The following is an 18276-nucleotide window of genomic DNA, read 5'->3' on the forward strand; positions in this document are numbered from 1 at the left end:
ATCGTACCATTCAGCAGTTGGCTCTGCTTAAACAATTTAAATTATTTTGAAACTGAAACAAAAAAGTTTGGTTCCAAAGACTTTTGACTTCTTACTATTATGACCTAATTTTGAACTCTGCCTTACAACTTCAGTGCTATGAAACTTGTATGGAATAGGGAAGAATAGGAATTTTTAAACAATGATAAATTTGAGGTTGATAGTTGTGTTCAGTGTCTCATTTAGCATGATTTGTAGACATTGCATCGTGAAACATGTTTTCTGGTCGACCACATTCAGTTTTTTTTTTTTTTTTTTTTTTTTGTAATAAAGTAAAGATGATAGTATATTCATGTTTTTTTTTTCAATAAATTTTGAGGATTTTGTACCTCTTTGTGATTTTAAAAAATAATCTTTACCAGGTTCGTCATTAGGGGAATCAAGAGGGGTCGATTACCATCCCCCCCGACAGATAAATTAATGCATTTCATTGCGTGTAGGTGTGTATTTTGTTATTTTTATGATATATTTGTTTTTAGGGAATACGTACTTCGCCCGCCCCCCTTTCTGGAAAAAATGAAATTACGGGCTTGATCTAAACAGCTAAACGATATGATTGTGTAAAACAATTGATTCTATGGAGTACAATCAAGTAAAGGCTTAATAAACGATATTGGGCAATCACTTCTTATGAATACAGTTTTGAATAATCATTTTGCAGCAAATTCTAAAGGTATAGTAACCAACATTCGATCCAATTAGCGAGATAACCGCGAAAAAAACATATTATTTAACTTAGGTAGAACCATAGATGTAGAATTAACGAGATGTGCCGCGGAAACTTGTCCCATGGGCAAGCGTCCAAAAAGCGTATACGCTTTTGCCGAGCACATGTTTGCAAACAAGATTTGCCGCAGTCAACGAGAATGCAAACAGCGCATGAAACAGTGTTTCATCCTTTTAAGCAACGCTTTTGCCCGTTTACTTCAAGAATCGCTTGTTCAACGGCTCTAAGTTTTACCAATACGGATATGTGTATCTAAATGTGTTATATTTATGGGTAGAATCTAGTATTGAATTAATTTGGAACAATATTCGAAACAAAAAGTCGTAAAGTAAAATCGTTATGTGTTTTTCCAAATATAAAGCGAAAGTGCGAAATAAAAGATAACAAAACTGATTATCTTGCTATTCTTTAATAAAAAATGGCATGACAATGAATAATATTACTCAAAAACTAATTTATTTTTCCCCTCAGAACTTAGATATAAAAATTTAATATTCAAAAACTATTATAGGCTAATTCTAAATGCGAAAAAAATTCAATTGAGTCCAAAACATTAAACTTCAGCTAACAATTTTTTTAGACATATTTTTAGTAGCTGTAATGAAATAGGCTAGCATGAAATAACTTTTTGGTTATAAATTAAATTGTTTGAACATATTGCATTTGGGATAATTATGCGACAAAGGAAGAAGAACTTGAATTTTCCTCTTTTTACCGCGAAACATTTTGGAATAAAAATAAAAAAATTCTTTCAGCTTTTCTGAATTTAAGAAAAGAAAACTACAAATACTTATTTAGAACCCCAACATTCCTTGTTAATTTGCACTAAAGCAGTCTTTTTAATTATTATGGTGATGAGTTATGGTTAAAATGGAGAAAAAAACAAATTCTCATTTATTTTTCTAATTATCGCTCCTAGATCAAGTTTGAAGGTAAACAAGAAAAAACGTCAAAATGTTGGTAATGTTGCATTTCATAAATATTTCAAATATCATAAGCGAAATTAAAATTCCTGAAACAAATTGCATTTATGTCTGGTTTGTAGGCATAATGTACTGCAATATTTGTATTTTTAGCATTTTAAAAAATTACTCGATTATTTCAAAAATTAGTTCCTAGCAGTTTCATAAAAATGAGTTATTACCAAAATGCTTTAAAGTAATGAAGTAGTTTATTCATGAATAAAATGGGCTTTTATCAGTGTTTTTTTTTATTATTATTTATGCGCAAATTAACTCTAGATTTTTATTTTCCTGTAAATTATATGCGTTGTAGGAAATATTCCAAGCGTAGTTTAATTATTTCTCTTATTCTCAATAAATAGTCTAAATAAATCTATCCTTTTTTGCAACTGTGAGCATAAACAAAAAAATCAGAAACAAGTGAAAATGTTTATAAATAAATAATAAATAAGTACGTGAAATACACCGCCAGCTCAGTCATTTCCAGCCAAGGACTGCAGTTTCGTGCTTATTAGCACTCATCAGCCCGGCATAGGAAAGTGACTAAGCTGGAGATGGAAAATCTCTTAAGGAAGCCAAGAATGCGAAACAAACTGGTAGCTAATATAGAATTAGCAGACCAGACGAGTGACCGAAGCAATGGTTTGGTTCAACTCGAAGATTGAACGCGAGGCATGTTATATTCAGTAAATTACCGCCAATTATCCAGGGCTAGCCCTGGCTAACGGGCGGTAATTTACTAAATAAATAAGTAGTTTAAAATAATAGGAAATAATTACATAAATAAATAATAATTTAAATGCATAGAATAAAATGAAACAGCAAAAGCAAAACAGTACCATATGTATTTATACTGAAAATGTATAATTAGTGAATTTATTAGAAAAACCTTTAAAGTTATTGAAATGTTCTGTAATAGTTTTTGGTATTTGCGTAAGGAGAAGGCCTAATTTGTGAGTCAAAATTGAAAACTACTATGATATTCATTAGTATTCATTACCTATTTTAGTTGCAACGTTTTCTTTCTGTCTTTCATTGTTTTTTTCTTTCTATTTACTTATGCATTAGGGTGGAGTAAAAATCATCGAAATCTGATGCAAAGGAATTTCGACAGCACAAAATATTTTGAGGTTATGCAATGACCTTAAGTCATGTCGTTTTCCTAATAAAAGCCCATTTATGGTTGCATTCTTGAGACACTTTGAGGTTTTGTGTTCAATAGCAGACGAGGAACATTTTAAATAAAATAAATTATGTCATGGAATTTTATAATTTAATTTGTAGGAAGTAAGTAAGGAAGAAGAATACTACATATTTCAACCAGATTTTAGAATTTTTCAGAATGATGTAAAAAAAAAAAAGTTTTTTTATACACACATAATAGGATGGAGGGGGAAAAAATCAAAATCTGATAAACGATCAGTAATAGTGCTCAAACGATGCCTTATGTACAGATATTTGGTCAATCGAAAGGATTTCGACAGCAAAAAATATCTTGAGGTTCCACTCGAGCCTTAGAAGCATCAAATTTTTATTCTTTCACTCCACCCTATTACGAATACAGTGTCTGAAAGGGCTTTTTTTTCATCATAAAGAATTTTTTTTTAAACTGGTTGAAGTACTTCAAATACGTTGTTTTTTAAACATTCATTCTAAATTGCAAGTCTTCTTCTTCCTTACTGCAAATTTAATAATAAAAATTCCATGACATAATTTGCTTATTTAACAATGTTCCTTGTCTGCTATTGAACGCAAAATATCAAAGTGTCTCTAAAAATACAACCATAAAACAACAGCATGTGCCTTAATTAGGAAAACGACATGACATAAAGTCTTGGGCTCCCGCCGATTTTAATCTCAATAGAAGGCTGGCAAAATTTTACGCACAATAAACTGTCACCATCATATGTTGGAATCGGATGTTTTTCTGCCGCGCTATCACTGTCATAGCTCACAGGAAGCGAGTTGTTTAAGTTAATTGAAAGTGTTACGCTGTACGTTTTTTAAGAAGAGAACAGCAGTATTTAATGCAGCAGATGTTGAAGAAGCGGTTGTATTTATTAGTCTAAATTTTTACCGACAATTGGGATAAACGGGGAACTTGATGTTTCCTTTTTATTTCATGAGGAATTGTCTTCGAATTATCTTTGTTTTTGTGGCATAAAATGTTTTAGGCAACAAGGTGGCTTGAAAATAAGGGGATTTTTTTTTTTTTTTTTTGACTTTTGGATTTTCGGCAATGGTAATGATGTAAGGAAATTTTTAAAAACGTCAGAAAAAAGATACTTCAACGCTTTTATTGCTTTTATTTTTTATTATTAAAGTTTATATTGGCTTCGCTTCTTTATAATTTATATATTTTTTTACTTTCGCTTAGGAAAGTACTGTAAGAAGAAAAATAAATATTCTAAAGAAATAATAATAAACATATAAATAATAACTTTTTAATATGTTTTAAACTAAAAAATGTCAAGTTAAATCATTTTTGTCGTTTTATTCTTGCCTAAAAATTAGACCCAATGAAAGGCACATTTTTAGAAAATAGGATGCTTTGCATCAAGCAGAAAGAAATACGAAACCTTCTGTTTAGTATTTTTAAATTTACATTTTTCTTGATACTTTTTAGCTACATGTATCAATCATCTAATAAGTTGAATATTCTTAATACCGATTTTCTTGATCTAGGTGGTCAAATAGATACGACTTTAAGCTAGTAACTGTAGGGTGAAAGGTTCAGCGCCAGTCGATCAAAGGTCATCCATGCCCGCTATTGTTGACTGGAGCACGTTAGTAATATCGTTGTCACAAAGTTATCTACGTTCCCATTTCAAATCAACAACTCTGGGGTGCTAGAGCAGAGGTTGCATGGCTCTTGGCCAAAAAACATAGCGATGTTCAGGGCAGAACTAATCTTTCATCCACCTGTAGTGGTAGGTATTGGGGACCCTTGAGTGTTGTGCCTCTTTTCTAGAAATATATTGTTCTGTTATGTATTTCTAACTACGAAAAAGTCATTTTTGTAATTTAACTGTGCTTTTATGGGTATGAAATATGCACCCCAATTCCTAGGAAAAAAAGTGTATTTCTGTCTCACAAGGAGGTTAAATTTCTTTGACAACATACGATAGGTGACAGCACCAGGTACCACTAGTCTATTTTTTGATCCAGAACAGAAACCGAGCTTCCTCACTTCCAGTAAACCTGCAGGTATTGTAACAAATAAATACTTTTGCGCTGAAAATTAAATGAATCAATTAACCAACGTTTTGAAGCACAAACATTGCTAGGTACTGCAAACACGTGTTTCTGTATTACAAGGAACACCTTTTTCAATGTAAAGAAGTGTGAGCACCAGCTACCGAAATGCGCACAATAGATTTTCGAGAGGTTCAAATTGAAACTTTGCCTCTCTAGTTACGTACGCAACCCCTTACCGATAAGTCAAGTAGTTTAAATGTCAACATCAAGCTTATCCGTGTTTAAAAAAAAAACAATACTATAATGAATACGTTTATATCCATATTTTTCTAAGCATTAACTTTTTTTGCCAAACTGAAAAATTTTCCCGTAATCCAACCTTACTCTAGTTAAAATTAACGGTAAACGTTTTTTTTTTAACTTACATATTTAATCTCTAATAATATACATAAAAAGATAAACAAATTGCCTTTGATCTTAGTTGTAAACTATTTTATCTATCCCTGGAAGGCAAAGATCAAAATTAATGAAAATAAAATAAAATCAACGTTCATCCTAGCACTGTAAAAAAAGTAAAAAATGTGTCAACTCGTTTCAGCTTTCATTTTTAGAGATTATGGGATACGGAATTTCTTATTTTAATAATTTTAGACAGGAAATGTTTTTGAGCTGTAAAATAAAAACAATTACAACAAACGTCCAAGTAAGTTTTGATTTTGTTTTAACTCTTTTTAATCATATTGAAACGTAATGATTGTTTCAAGTAGATAATGACGAATACAGTTCACCCTTTTTAAGATTTTGCTCTAAATAAAAGAAATATTAATCTCATTTGAATTTTTAGAGGTTTTATTAATTTTATATAGCATTGGTTTCAAAAATCATCATTGAAAATTGCAACGATAAAAGTGATGAAACGATTATTACAGTAATTAAGTGAGTTACAATTTTTCTTTTATTCCAATTAATTTTCTTGGAATTATCTTACTTTTTTTGACCTATCACATGCAACTGCTGATTATTAATGTTGATGTACATTTTTCTCCTTATTAATTGCAAATTAGTTTTTATCAAAATTACGAGCGTTCTAGTTTGTTTTCCGAGAAATGAATACATAATGAATTTTCTTGAAATGAGCTTCAAGTAAGGCGATTGTAAATTTATACAAAATGAGTCAAAAAAAAAAAAAAAAAAAAAAAAAAAACGAATAAAAAATTGAAGAACTCATTATTTCCTTCATTCAGCTGCTGTAAATATTTATGAATAATGTTTCCTTGTGGTAGAAGAACACTAGGCATGATTGCGAGAGTAACATATTTTTATTTTTCACGAAAGTAAAGTCAATTAGTGCTTTGTTATCTTTGCCATATTATGATTTTAAAACTTCATGACTAATTGAGTCGCTTTTGCAAAATGAAACTATTGGTCAACTTGCCCCATAAGAGGAGAAAGATGACGGTTTCGTTTAAAATGAAGATGCAAAGGTAACAAACTAGAGCTACATCGCATTTAAAAATAGGCTATTTTTCATGTGAACGATTTTGATAGCCACATTGAATGCAATAAATCAATATTTAAGCTCTGCATTTGTAACTGATTGAAAACAAGTGTTTTGACAGTATAATTACCAATTACGAGCCTTTGAATTATCATTGTTCAGAATTTATGACAACCTAAAATCCAGGGAAAAAAATTCTCACCGCGTTTTTCATGAGTTTACATGCATGCTGCACGAAATCTAAGAAGATCAAACTCACAAAAAATACTAGAGTGTATTAACAGCCAAACGTACTTTAAGCTCCCAGAATTGCAGTCGTTCAGTATGATAAAAATTTCTTCAACCTTAGCCTAAACATGGAAACTTGTCTCACAATAATAATCCGCCATTTTGAAGCACTTTTTTCAGATATTCTAGATTCTCAAGATTTAGTTCTCGGAAGCCGAAATTTTGCATATGTTAGTTTCAAAGGCAAGTCAACACTTCTGTAAAATTTTATAAACATCGGGGATGGTCGACAGGGGACGATTTGAAAAAACAGGTCGGTTGACGTAGAATGATTCTTATGACTAATCTTAATAAAAAAAACTCCATTTCAAAACACAGGTAATATTAATATATATGGATATTCTTTTGCTGGTGTTTACTTATTGTATTTTTTTCAGGATTATTTTGTCAACAATGCAAAAATCATTCGATCAGAAGATTACACGTCACAAGAAGGCACAAAACAGCTTCTGTATGTAATAGATGAGATTTTGCAACCTTACGTTTCAAGCACTTCACTTCCACCGACAGCATACGAGCTTCTAGACCAGCCAGAGCTGTACGACATACGAGAACCATTAAGGTACAGCATTAGTACATTATACCTTGAAATATGTTCTAAATTATCATGAAAACGTCCTGAGGCGTAAGTTGTTGACATGCATGATAGGATGATGATGACATTCATTATACTGTGCTAATGAAGCAACGAGCTTAACGGAAAAGGTTCCAACATTTGAATAATCATGATGTTTTACATGTTCTCAGTTAGAGTTTGTCGAGTGTGATTTTACTACAAAAACTTTCAAACAGAACGTCATACTCACTTGCTGAGATTTTTTTTAAGATTGTTCAAACAAACTTTAATGATTAACTTGACACTGTAAAAATAATAAGAACTACAAACGTTGGAGGCATGGGATTTTTCTTTGATGGGAAATAATAAATGAAGTAATTCGAAATTTTCTTTTAAATTGCCATGAGCATATACCGTAATTCTTCCTGCGTAATTATAATCTTTACATTATTTTTTTTTTCATTTCTTAAATCGCAAAAGCAAACTTAGTTACACTTATTTTAATTAAAGCGAAATCGTGGTTTCATCTTACAGCGCTTTCAATTTTCGTGTGAAACAAGAAGGTTTGGAAGAACTTTTCCTCCAAGAAGGAAACCATACATTCTTTCTCCCCGTTGGAGCTGGAGTTGGCCACAGCTTTAACAGGCAGCAAGAAGTTGACAAATGGGTAAGTTACCACAAACTCTGGACTATTCCGTCATTTCGGAACTTTAAAATAATTGTAGCTTTTTGACTTCTATTTTTATCAAATCAGTGTTTTAAAAGTATTTTTTATTTATTTTTGTCCAATGATACCTTGAAATTAGATTTTTGATGAATTTTACGACATGATGAATTTTAATGTCGAATAACAGTGAAAGGATTAACATTTTGGACTTGATAAAAATATGTGTTTATTGGCAGTATTTCCTTCTGAAAATATTCCATTTTCATTTTTTCATGTTTAGTTTTAACAGCGATGTATGTAGTGTTTTCATTATTAGAGCACACTCTTCTTATAAAACTTAAAAATAGTTTACACTTTACTTTAAGACGCAGAAAATTCTTCAAAAAAAAAAAAAAAAAGTTGACCATACTAGCAGCAGACAAAAGCACTGCCTTCGAAATAACAGAATTGGTTCGTCATCTTGTTATTTCTCAGTTTTTTTTTTTTTTTTGTTAAATCAATGCTAGCTTTTTATGATGAAAACTTCAGGTGATTAATCCTAATGTGACTACAGATAAGCGTTAATGAATTTTCGTAACTTTCTGGTTGTGTGTATTTGGTTGATTATTTTATGTTGTATTTTATGCTTTGAGAAAAGAGATACAAAACACAATTATTTTGTTAGATAAAATTTAAATACTTTAAAATTGTAGCTTGTGCGTCTTTAGAGCACAGCCTTCCAAATCTGCCTTATGTGTTAAAACTCATTTAAGAATGAAAAAAAAATATATCGTCAAAATGTTTTCACTTCAGTTATTAAAACAAAATTAACTGCAAGATAATTACGAGGACAAAACTACAATAATCCTTTTTCGGTCTTGCGCTGATATGACTTCAAAGTTTTTTTAGAAAGGATAATATAGTGGAACACCGACAATTATGTTAATATATTATTTTGCATATTGTTTCTTCAGGTGGCTACCTTGGGAACATGCATATGGCACCTTTACGTGACATAAAATTCTTAATCTCTCAAATTTATTTGAGTTAAAGGCAGTTAAAGTTAACACGGAAAAAGAGAAAGAAATAATCCTTTAGAAAATATATCTTAACTCAAAGTTCCAAGAATTCAAACACATGTAAATTAAAATACATTCTTACCTAAAAATCAGAAATATTCCTCCTCATAAGTAAATCACTGAATATGGTGGCTAAGATAACTCTTCAAATGTAGTCATTTCCACTGCAAATAAATGTTTTTCATAGCAGTATCACCGATTTTTTAATAAAAAAATAACCGATTCTCCTTCTTGAGAGTGGTGTACCCTAGGAATACTGACCAGCTTTGGCTCATTAAAAACGCAATGCATCAACATGTTTTAAGTACTCCCTCTGAAAAGCTAAGTTTTACAATTCATTATAAATATATTCGCAATTCAGCATTTCAATTCACAGTTTAGAATAATATCATCCACACAAGGTAATGTATGCCACATACAAGTTATACGTAGTCGTACATTTAAATACATTTATCATATTCGTATTTGCCCTAGTTGTGGAAATTATTATAAAAGGTAATTATCTCATAGTTGGAATAATATCCACTTTTTGTGTAAATGATAATGCTGAAAGCACTGTACAATGTAATGCCATTATAATTAATGCTTTACCAATTACGTGGCAGAATATAATTCTAATTAAATCCGAAACTTTAACGTCGTCGTGGTATGATCAATTGAGACTTAAAATTCCAGATATATGCCTCAAATTAAATTACAACTGCGCAAAAGATATACACAAAACTGTGAAATCACAAAACTTTCCTGCACTTAATATTCATTAATAGCTGTTAGCATCCAGAATAACCCCACTGAAGCAACGTCAATCAGTGCTGTTCCCATAGCAACTCCCGATTGACGCAAACATGTATTTTGCATTAGAATACTAATCACAAACTTTGTGCTCGCAGCGATATCTGTTATTTAATCGGGGCTGTTTACCGGAACACGGTGAAATATATTTGAAAGTTCAGACAAATTTGTGCTTTAACATTATAACAGTAGTTTCACCAAAGTGATTTACAAATATTTTTGGAACACAATGCGAGGTGCGAATTTTAACGCCATGTCTTTACGCTTCGCCGAAAGTCGTGATAGGTTTTAGAATGTACGTACATTAAAATTTCTCATCCATTTTCTCGTACACTGCAGCATTTTCCTTTGAGACATTCGATCAATAAATGAAATGAAAGTTTTCTAGATTTAATTAATTTTAATATTTTTTTTCTTTTTCTTCTCTCTCTTTCTCTGTCTTTGTTAAATCACCAGTAATAGTCGAATGTTATAAATTTTGGTCAATTACAGTACCATAAATATACCAGTCTATAACAATACTTTCTATAACAGTAAACCTGTCTATAGCGATATTTTCCTCGGTCCTAGCGAAATATCAGTATTAATAATCAAACTTCCTGTAACGATAACCTGTCCATAAGAAATTTTTTTTTAGATCCCCACAGTACCATTGTAGGCAAGTTTTACTGTATATATGGGGTGTATTACGCATGTATGGCCAGTCATTTAGGTAGTTAGAAGGGAGTCAATTGCCTCCCCCCAGGTTTTAAAGATTCAATGTTTTCACATTAAAGCGACCAGATTATTTGTTGTTGGTGTTTCTCCCCGGAAAATGTTCAGTGAGGGGTCTAAAGTATGGAAAGGGAGGGAAAGAGAAACGGAAAAAAATGTCAAATGATTGCATCATTACACAACAATGCATTTATACTAATTTCTCTTTCAAACCTCTCATGGCGTCAATGAATTTAAACTAACTTTTACATCACTACTTTATTCAAAACATAGAATTCGCAGTAGTGGTTATTACTACGCTTATCATCAATAGTTTTTCACTTTCCCATATTTATGCATTTGAAATATTCGGACTTTTCTTCTCTCTGAGTTCAATCCAGAGTCAATATATTGGTATTGTTGAAATGGTGTCACTGGTAGACAAATCATTGCCTAATATGAGAAAAGGAACAATTACACGTTTTTTGCCAACAAGCAGAATCGTATCGACCACACCAGGTTTTAATCTTAGGGTATGCACTCCAAAACAAATGAATATTTTTTATGTTTATATATATATATATATATATATATATATATATATATATATATATATATATATATATATATATATATATATATATATATATATATATATATATATATATATATATATATATATATATATATATATATATATATAAGGATATTAGGGTGGTCATTATTTTTGAAATTGCCGATATTTTAAGCGAAGCCCTCTCAATTTGTTCCATTATACAAATGAATGATCCTTGCAAAATTTTAAGTCAATCCATGAATATTAACACGTGCCCCTAGGGCCCCCTTCTTTGAGTTTCGTAGAAAAAATTGCGGATTTTTTCATTTTTTATGTAAAAACATTCGAACGTTTTATATTCAAAGTAATTTTGAACCTCAATTGGTGCTGCTACTTCCAGACTGACCATTCTCTCACTTTCATTCTGTAAAATTTAACATGTTACAGAGGGTACATGTACACCAATGGCCTTGGGTCAAGCGTACCGCTTTTCTGCGCTTGTTCCAACCAAGCGGCAGGGGAACGTTTCTTCCCTCCAAGATGGACACAAGGGATTCTATAGGCCATTAATGAATGGCCTAGGCCACTAATGAATGATCTTTGACAAGAACAAATTGCCTCCTCCAGGCTTTGGCGGTGTTGATTTACAAAATTCCCTGTGTATGTAATAGGTGTGGCAAATAGAGTAGCAAGGTTTCAATGCTATAAATATAAGTAATTGCAATTATATTTTAATTCGCTGTTCTATAGTTATAAAACATACCTAAATGCTTATGCAATTTTTACTGTTTAAAACATTAATTTCGAAAAATCCTCGATTACTCCTAACATAAAAATATACTGTATTTTACATAGCTAAAATATAAATTAAAAAAAATATCCAGATAGGAACAATGTAGAAATCTATAAGTTAATTTTCTTCTATTTCAGTACATAGTCCTTTATTATCATCAAATTCTTGCGATTCAAAAGATTTAGAAACCGGAATGAGCATCTATCCTAACCTGTTGAACTTTTGTTTTCCACAGCTGGTCTACCACAATGAAAAAAAGCTTGCCAATTATTGATAACATCTCGCCTATCATCACTGTTAAAAGATAAATGCCATATTAGGGATAAAGATGTTGTTCATTTATTTGCAGCCTATGTAGATGCAGTAAATTTAAATCCAAATGAAATACTGATCAATCGTACATTCCTTAAGAGAGCAAGAGAAAATCTTCGAGAGGTAAAATTAAATTTGATGAATTTAAATTTAGATTTTGTAGTTATTCACTGGGATACAAAGCTACATCCAGATGTAACTGGAAAAAGAACGCAAACAGGATTACCGTGATAGCTTCAGGTCCTAATATTGAACAGCTACTCGGAATTCCTTAGATAATTCTTCAGTTGTATATGATATCTTAGATGATAGCTCTTAATTGCTAACTGCTCTAGCTGCAGTGTTCGATACAACGACTTGCAATACCAACCGTATAAATCGTGCATGCAATTTTTTAGAACAAAAACTGAGCGGTGATATATTACATTTGGATTGTCATCATCATGCACTTGAAATCGTACTGCAGAGTGTGCCATTAAAGAAGCTCTTGCCTTTCTTAGTTCTAGTTCAGATATTGAATTATTTAAGCGCTTCAAAACTTTGTGGAAATATCTACATCATTCAGAACTTATAACATTTCAATAAAGTACACATACCATTTAAATTCTAAAAGACGAAGTTGATGACGGTAAAAAGCGGAATTGAGAAAAATTACAGATAATTCTCGTAACTTGTAATAATATTTCTTGGTGAATTTCCTTCTACAGGGATATGTTTTCGGCAACCTGGAGCTTATCCCTCAGCCACATGGGTGGCAAAAGGAATTTTTGTTTGAACATTTTATATTTAGGAAACAATTCAAATTGACCTTACATGAAAAGAAAGCCCTTCAATGCTGTTTTACAAAGCTGTTTTACAATTAAATGCTCTATGAAGACATGGTTTTTCGCAGCAATCCAATCGAGGCTCCTTTGAATAACATAATATGTAAGTAATATGTAATAACATAATATGTAACATGCAGCAGAAGCAGTGATTGGAAAATTCATAAATCACTTATGATATTTAGGGGAAAAACTAGTAGCTTTATCGGTAATAGATGAAGGAATTAACTTTGAAGATAGGAAATGACTAGTCCAAAAAATGCTTGTGATAAGGAAGACGTGTCTGATGACCGTTTAACAAATTTCAGAAAAGAGTAGATGATTTGGAATACCTTTTAGTAAAGATCCTCCTCTTTATAGAATCACTTACAAGTCAATAAAATTGTTTGATAAGTTACAAATACTAAAATATTTTTTCCTATTTGATCCTGGTTCACGGCAAAATGAAGGAAGCTATTTAAAGGGAAGAGAGATCGTTTAAATACTGAAAATTGCGAATGATACAATTGAAAGAGGAGCACAATTAATCGAAGAATTTCACAACTAATTTACCAAATATGAGTCACAAAAAGAATTTATTTTACAGACCGTCCAAGACTATCGGAAAAAAATACAAACTATCGAGATACATTGAGAAAAGCGTACGATTAATGAACGTTTCTAAAGTATTATTTCATTCTTATTCAACGTAAAATCTTTAGATGATCAAAAGTAATTAAAAAGATTAATTTTAGTGCTACCTCACTGTAAAAATATTTTGCAAACCTAGGAGAAACGATGTACTGGGTCTGAAGTAAAAACTCGAAGATTTGTGGGAAAATTATCAAAAGTGTTAAAGTTCAACGGCCTAGGGGCACGTGTTATTACTGACCAATCGAGTTCAAATTTTGCACACGTTACTTTTTATTATAGTGTCGAAAAACTAGGGAGCGTCACTTGTTGAATTCCGAAAAAAAAAAATTCCCATATAAATAAGGAACACCCTAAATATATATATATATATATATATATATATATATATATATATATATATGAATGCGTTATTTCCTTTGAGATTTTTACCTTAAAAGCGATAACAGAGCTAATTTTGCTAAAGAAATTTTGCGAAATGTCTAAATTTACGATATGGAATTTTGCGAAGAAGCCTCTTATCAATCATAATTTCGGAAAGATGTTTTTGATTTATAATTTGATTCTTTATTTGTCAACATTTTGAAATTGGCTCGTACAGCAAATTCAATGGGTGTCTGGATCAACACCTCGCATTTCTGTAACATAAATTTGAAAGTTCACCCAGCCACGAAAACTAAGTTTGGAAACCTGAAAATGTATGGTGAATAAAAACAAAACGTTACTGTTCCATAATAAAATAAGTTATTAAGGAATAAACAGTAAAAAAAAAAGTCAAACTGAAAGTACAAACAGTTGAGTTTAATGTTACGAGTTTTCAAAAAAGTCAGTTCCTTGCAACACGAAAAGCATGAAAACGATATGAAAATTCTTCCTTATCACGATTAAGCATATCAAGACCAAGATAATTCATTTTCGAGTTTGACGAATTCTAAGCATTGAGAAGAGATAAAATGGAGGGAGTAAAGACTTTCTTACGTGAACCAAAGACCCCAAGCCACGTGATAGCTTTTAAAGCAAAGCATTGGAAGAAATCAGGTCTCTTTCGCTAGTTTCACGCAAAACGTATCAACCATTCGTCGTTGTTGGGTCACGTGACTTAGATCTGTAGCCTCAGCTTTTGCTAAGCCAATGATTGGACTTGCTCCCTTCATTATTTATATTCCTGCTCGGAGATTCTAAGGTGCATTACAGTTAAATTTCAGTCTAAACACACGCTGCACTGAGATCTGTTACATTTTTCAAAAGCTAGAATGCTTTGCATTAAGGAATGAGAAGTCGCCATTTTGTTAGTCAACAAACAACTCAACGTCTTTGGTAGATCGATGCACCTAGCGCGCACCATACATCTGAAACTTAGAAACATGTTCTTTCAAACAACCTGTCCTTGATTCTGATTCGTACATTTATTAATGAAATATGTAATCTCAGAATCGATTCATTCTTTTTAAATCGCCCTGTATCAATCTTTACATATGATTATTCTTTTTAGGTAATCCGAGGTCACGTGATTCCGAAAAACGTCCTCTTTACACGTCTTGCAAGCTTTGATAGCTATCCAAGTCAAGCCTATGGCGAAGATATTAAAGTTGAACTATCTATCATCAACGAATCAAACGCCATGGGAAATTCTTATATACGTAAGTAAAATTGGTAAAATTGATTTATCTGTTTGATCTGTTATTTTCCAGATACATTAAACACTAGAATCGCATGCACACACATTTTATGAATAACTTTTTTTGTAAAGTCAAAATTTAAAATATTTTTAAAATGCTTATTACAAATAATTTTTGAATCTTGGCAGTTTTATAATTTATTTGGTTAATTTAAACAAGAAATAGTTCAGCAATCAATGAGCCGCCAATATAATACATGTTAGTATAATGTTACTTAGAACAAATCAATTTTTTTGCTAGTTTGTATTTTTTCTTTTTTTTTTTCAGTTTTTTTCTGCTTATTCAAGACAAGATTACTAATAACAGAAATAGACTTCAAAACTACTTTAATTATTAAAAAAACCTCGCAATTGGGACACGTAATTAATATAATCTGTTTCCAAACTGCGTTTAAAAAGTCAAGGGAATTAAATTCGAATTTCGAAAAAAAAAATGCTTGGTACGAAAAATTCGGATTGGAATCTGGTGTTGCAAATGTGATACTGGGCTCATGACACGATATTATGTTTCTTAAACTGTTTTAAGTATCGATAAGTTTGAAAATGCAAATATTCTTCACGGATTCTGTAACTGTATACGAATATTCAGTCACGTGGAATTTCGATTAAAACTGTATTATATTACTTTTGTTTCGGTTTTTATTGGCGCAAACATGATCTTCTCCTGGAACAAAAGATAATATGTTTTGATAGTTTCAATAGCACTATAACGATGTTATAAAATTTAGCAATTATATTATAGAAATAAATAATGAAAAAAAAAAAAAAAAAAAGACACAGCGTGCCTTTTTGTAATCTATTTTTCAATGACGTTGCTTGTACTGAATTCATATGTTGCTACAAAACATACTTTGCATTAGTTTTGCACGTATGCTGTAAAAAATAAATTTAATTGTAAGCATTGTATTATGTACTTAGAGGGTGTTCCAAAAATGACTGATACATTTGAAAAATTGATAAAATCTAAACGTCTGCTATAGAAATGTACCGTTTTTTGCATTATAGTAAATTTTCAGACAGGCAAACTTTCGAAATGAGTTACAGTGTTCCTCAACAAATGGCGCTGCAGGTATTTTGAAAGGTATAAAAGAAAACGAAGTCTGTAAGATTGCCAAAAAGACCGGTTCTTTGAAAAATCAATAAAAATTTAAACGGTCAGTATCGATTTTTCAAAATATCGGTCATTTTGGCGACTTTACAGACTGCATTTTCTTTTATACCTTTTAAAATACCTGCAGAGGCATCTGTTGAGGCCATTGTAACTAATGTTATAACTGTGTTAGACTTAAGTTTTACTGTGGTCCCAACCATAATGCAACAAACGGTATATTTCTTTCACTGCCCGTTTAGTTTTTAGTAGTTTTTCAAAAATATCAGTCATTTTTGAAACACCCTGTACTTTTTAATACATTAACAATATTTGTCATTGTTTGTTTTAGCTAAAATCTGTAGAAATGAAGTACATTTTAGTGAAAGCAGATAATTTTGTTTTTCAGTTTATGCCCAAAGCAACACAGTGCACAGCGACTATCGTCACAAAAAAGGAGTAGTTCTAGCCAAAATTTTGAAGCCCAACATTCCTGTGAAGAACGGGGTTGTTCATCTCATTGAAAGCCCCTTAATGATCATAGACATAACCGTGTGGAAATTTCTGCAAAACGAGAGAGATGGGCGTCTGTCGTACGTATTTTTTTAATTTTTAAAGTAATAAGTGCAACAAAATATTTTTTGCCTTATATGTTACAAGAGTGAATTCAAAATTATTCATACCATAAAAATCTAGTTTTATTTATTTATTTGTTCGCTTTGTACATGAAGATTGTTTCCTGTCATCTAGGTAAAAGAAATGCATGCAAATCCAATGCCACTATTTATTCAGAAAAAACACCAACAACATTCTCGTTGAGTACTTTTGTTTCAATCTGTCATTCGGTAAAAATGTCAATGTCTTATAGACTGTCTATCACAAAAGGACCTAATCTGTACATTGAAAATATCTAAGGAATTTGATTTTGTGGCGGGCAAACTAAAGTTTTTGCTATTAAGGATTACAACCTGGTGTTCACTCTATGTCTCTAAAAAATATACTTTTGGATACATCACTCTTTATTATTTATTTAATTGCAATATATTTTGAATTGCAAATATTATGCTATAATACAGGGAAAAAAATAAATGATCTAAGCAGAAAAAAGTTTGTACTATTCTTAAACAGAAAGTTTCGCGAACAAGATCGTGGCGAAGTTTCAAAACTCTTGGCACCGCAACCATTCCAAACATTCATTAAAAAACGGAGATTCTGCCAAATAAATAAATTAGACCAAAAAAAGACATTAGAAGTTCAATTAAAGTTTAAAGTAATCCGCCACATTAAATAGAAAAACAATTCAACTACGACAGAAAGTAATCAAAAGTAAAATGAAACCGCCTGTAACATCGCCAAACTCGACTATTCAGTATATTAGAGTAAACCAGATTTGTTCACGTTTACCATGCTTAAGTGTTTAAAACTAACTAATAAAATAACATAGTTATGGAAAAATCGAAATTACTTAAATGCCAGCAGAGCAAAACAAGATATTTTGCAGTAAGTTACCGCCATAAGCCAAGGCTAAATTAAAAATACATAAAATGCACCGCCAGCTCAGTTATTTCATCCGAGACTGTAGTGTCGTGCTTTTTAGCACTCATTAGCCCGGAATATTAAGGAACTGAGCTGGAGGCGGAAAACCTCTTAAAGGAGTCAAGATAGCCAAACAAACTGGAAGCTAATGTAGAATTAGCACACCAGACGAGTGACCGCAGCAATGGTGCGGTTCAACTCAATAATTGAAGGCAAAGCTAAGTATTTAAAATTAGATGTGTTAATGAATAGAAATTCTGCAACGCGTTGGTTGTTTATAATTTAACTTATTTGCAAATAATGAATAATTTCTAATAACTTAATAGTAATTTGTTAAGCAAAAATTTCCTGCTTTTACCCACATCTTTTGGATGGTGAAATG

At 31.4% G+C, this 18276-nt stretch overlaps 1 protein-coding gene across 1 annotated transcript in view; it reads left to right on the forward strand.

Annotated features, from left to right (window-relative positions):
- LOC129227260 (fasciclin-1-like) overlaps positions 1 to 18276 on the forward strand; it is a 373831-nt gene that overhangs the window by 331581 nt on the left and 23974 nt on the right. Inside the window, exons 4-7 of the mRNA XM_054861777.1 lie at positions 7090 to 7274; positions 7803 to 7935; positions 15086 to 15233; positions 16768 to 16951. Coding sequence (XP_054717752.1) covers positions 7090 to 7274; positions 7803 to 7935; positions 15086 to 15233; positions 16768 to 16951 — 650 coding nt within the window. The remainder of the gene's footprint in view (positions 1 to 7089; positions 7275 to 7802; positions 7936 to 15085; positions 15234 to 16767; positions 16952 to 18276) is intronic.

Source organism: Uloborus diversus, chromosome 8 (assembly GCF_026930045.1).
Source record: "Uloborus diversus isolate 005 chromosome 8, Udiv.v.3.1, whole genome shotgun sequence".
Lineage (NCBI taxonomy): Eukaryota > Metazoa > Arthropoda > Arachnida > Araneae > Uloboridae > Uloborus > Uloborus diversus.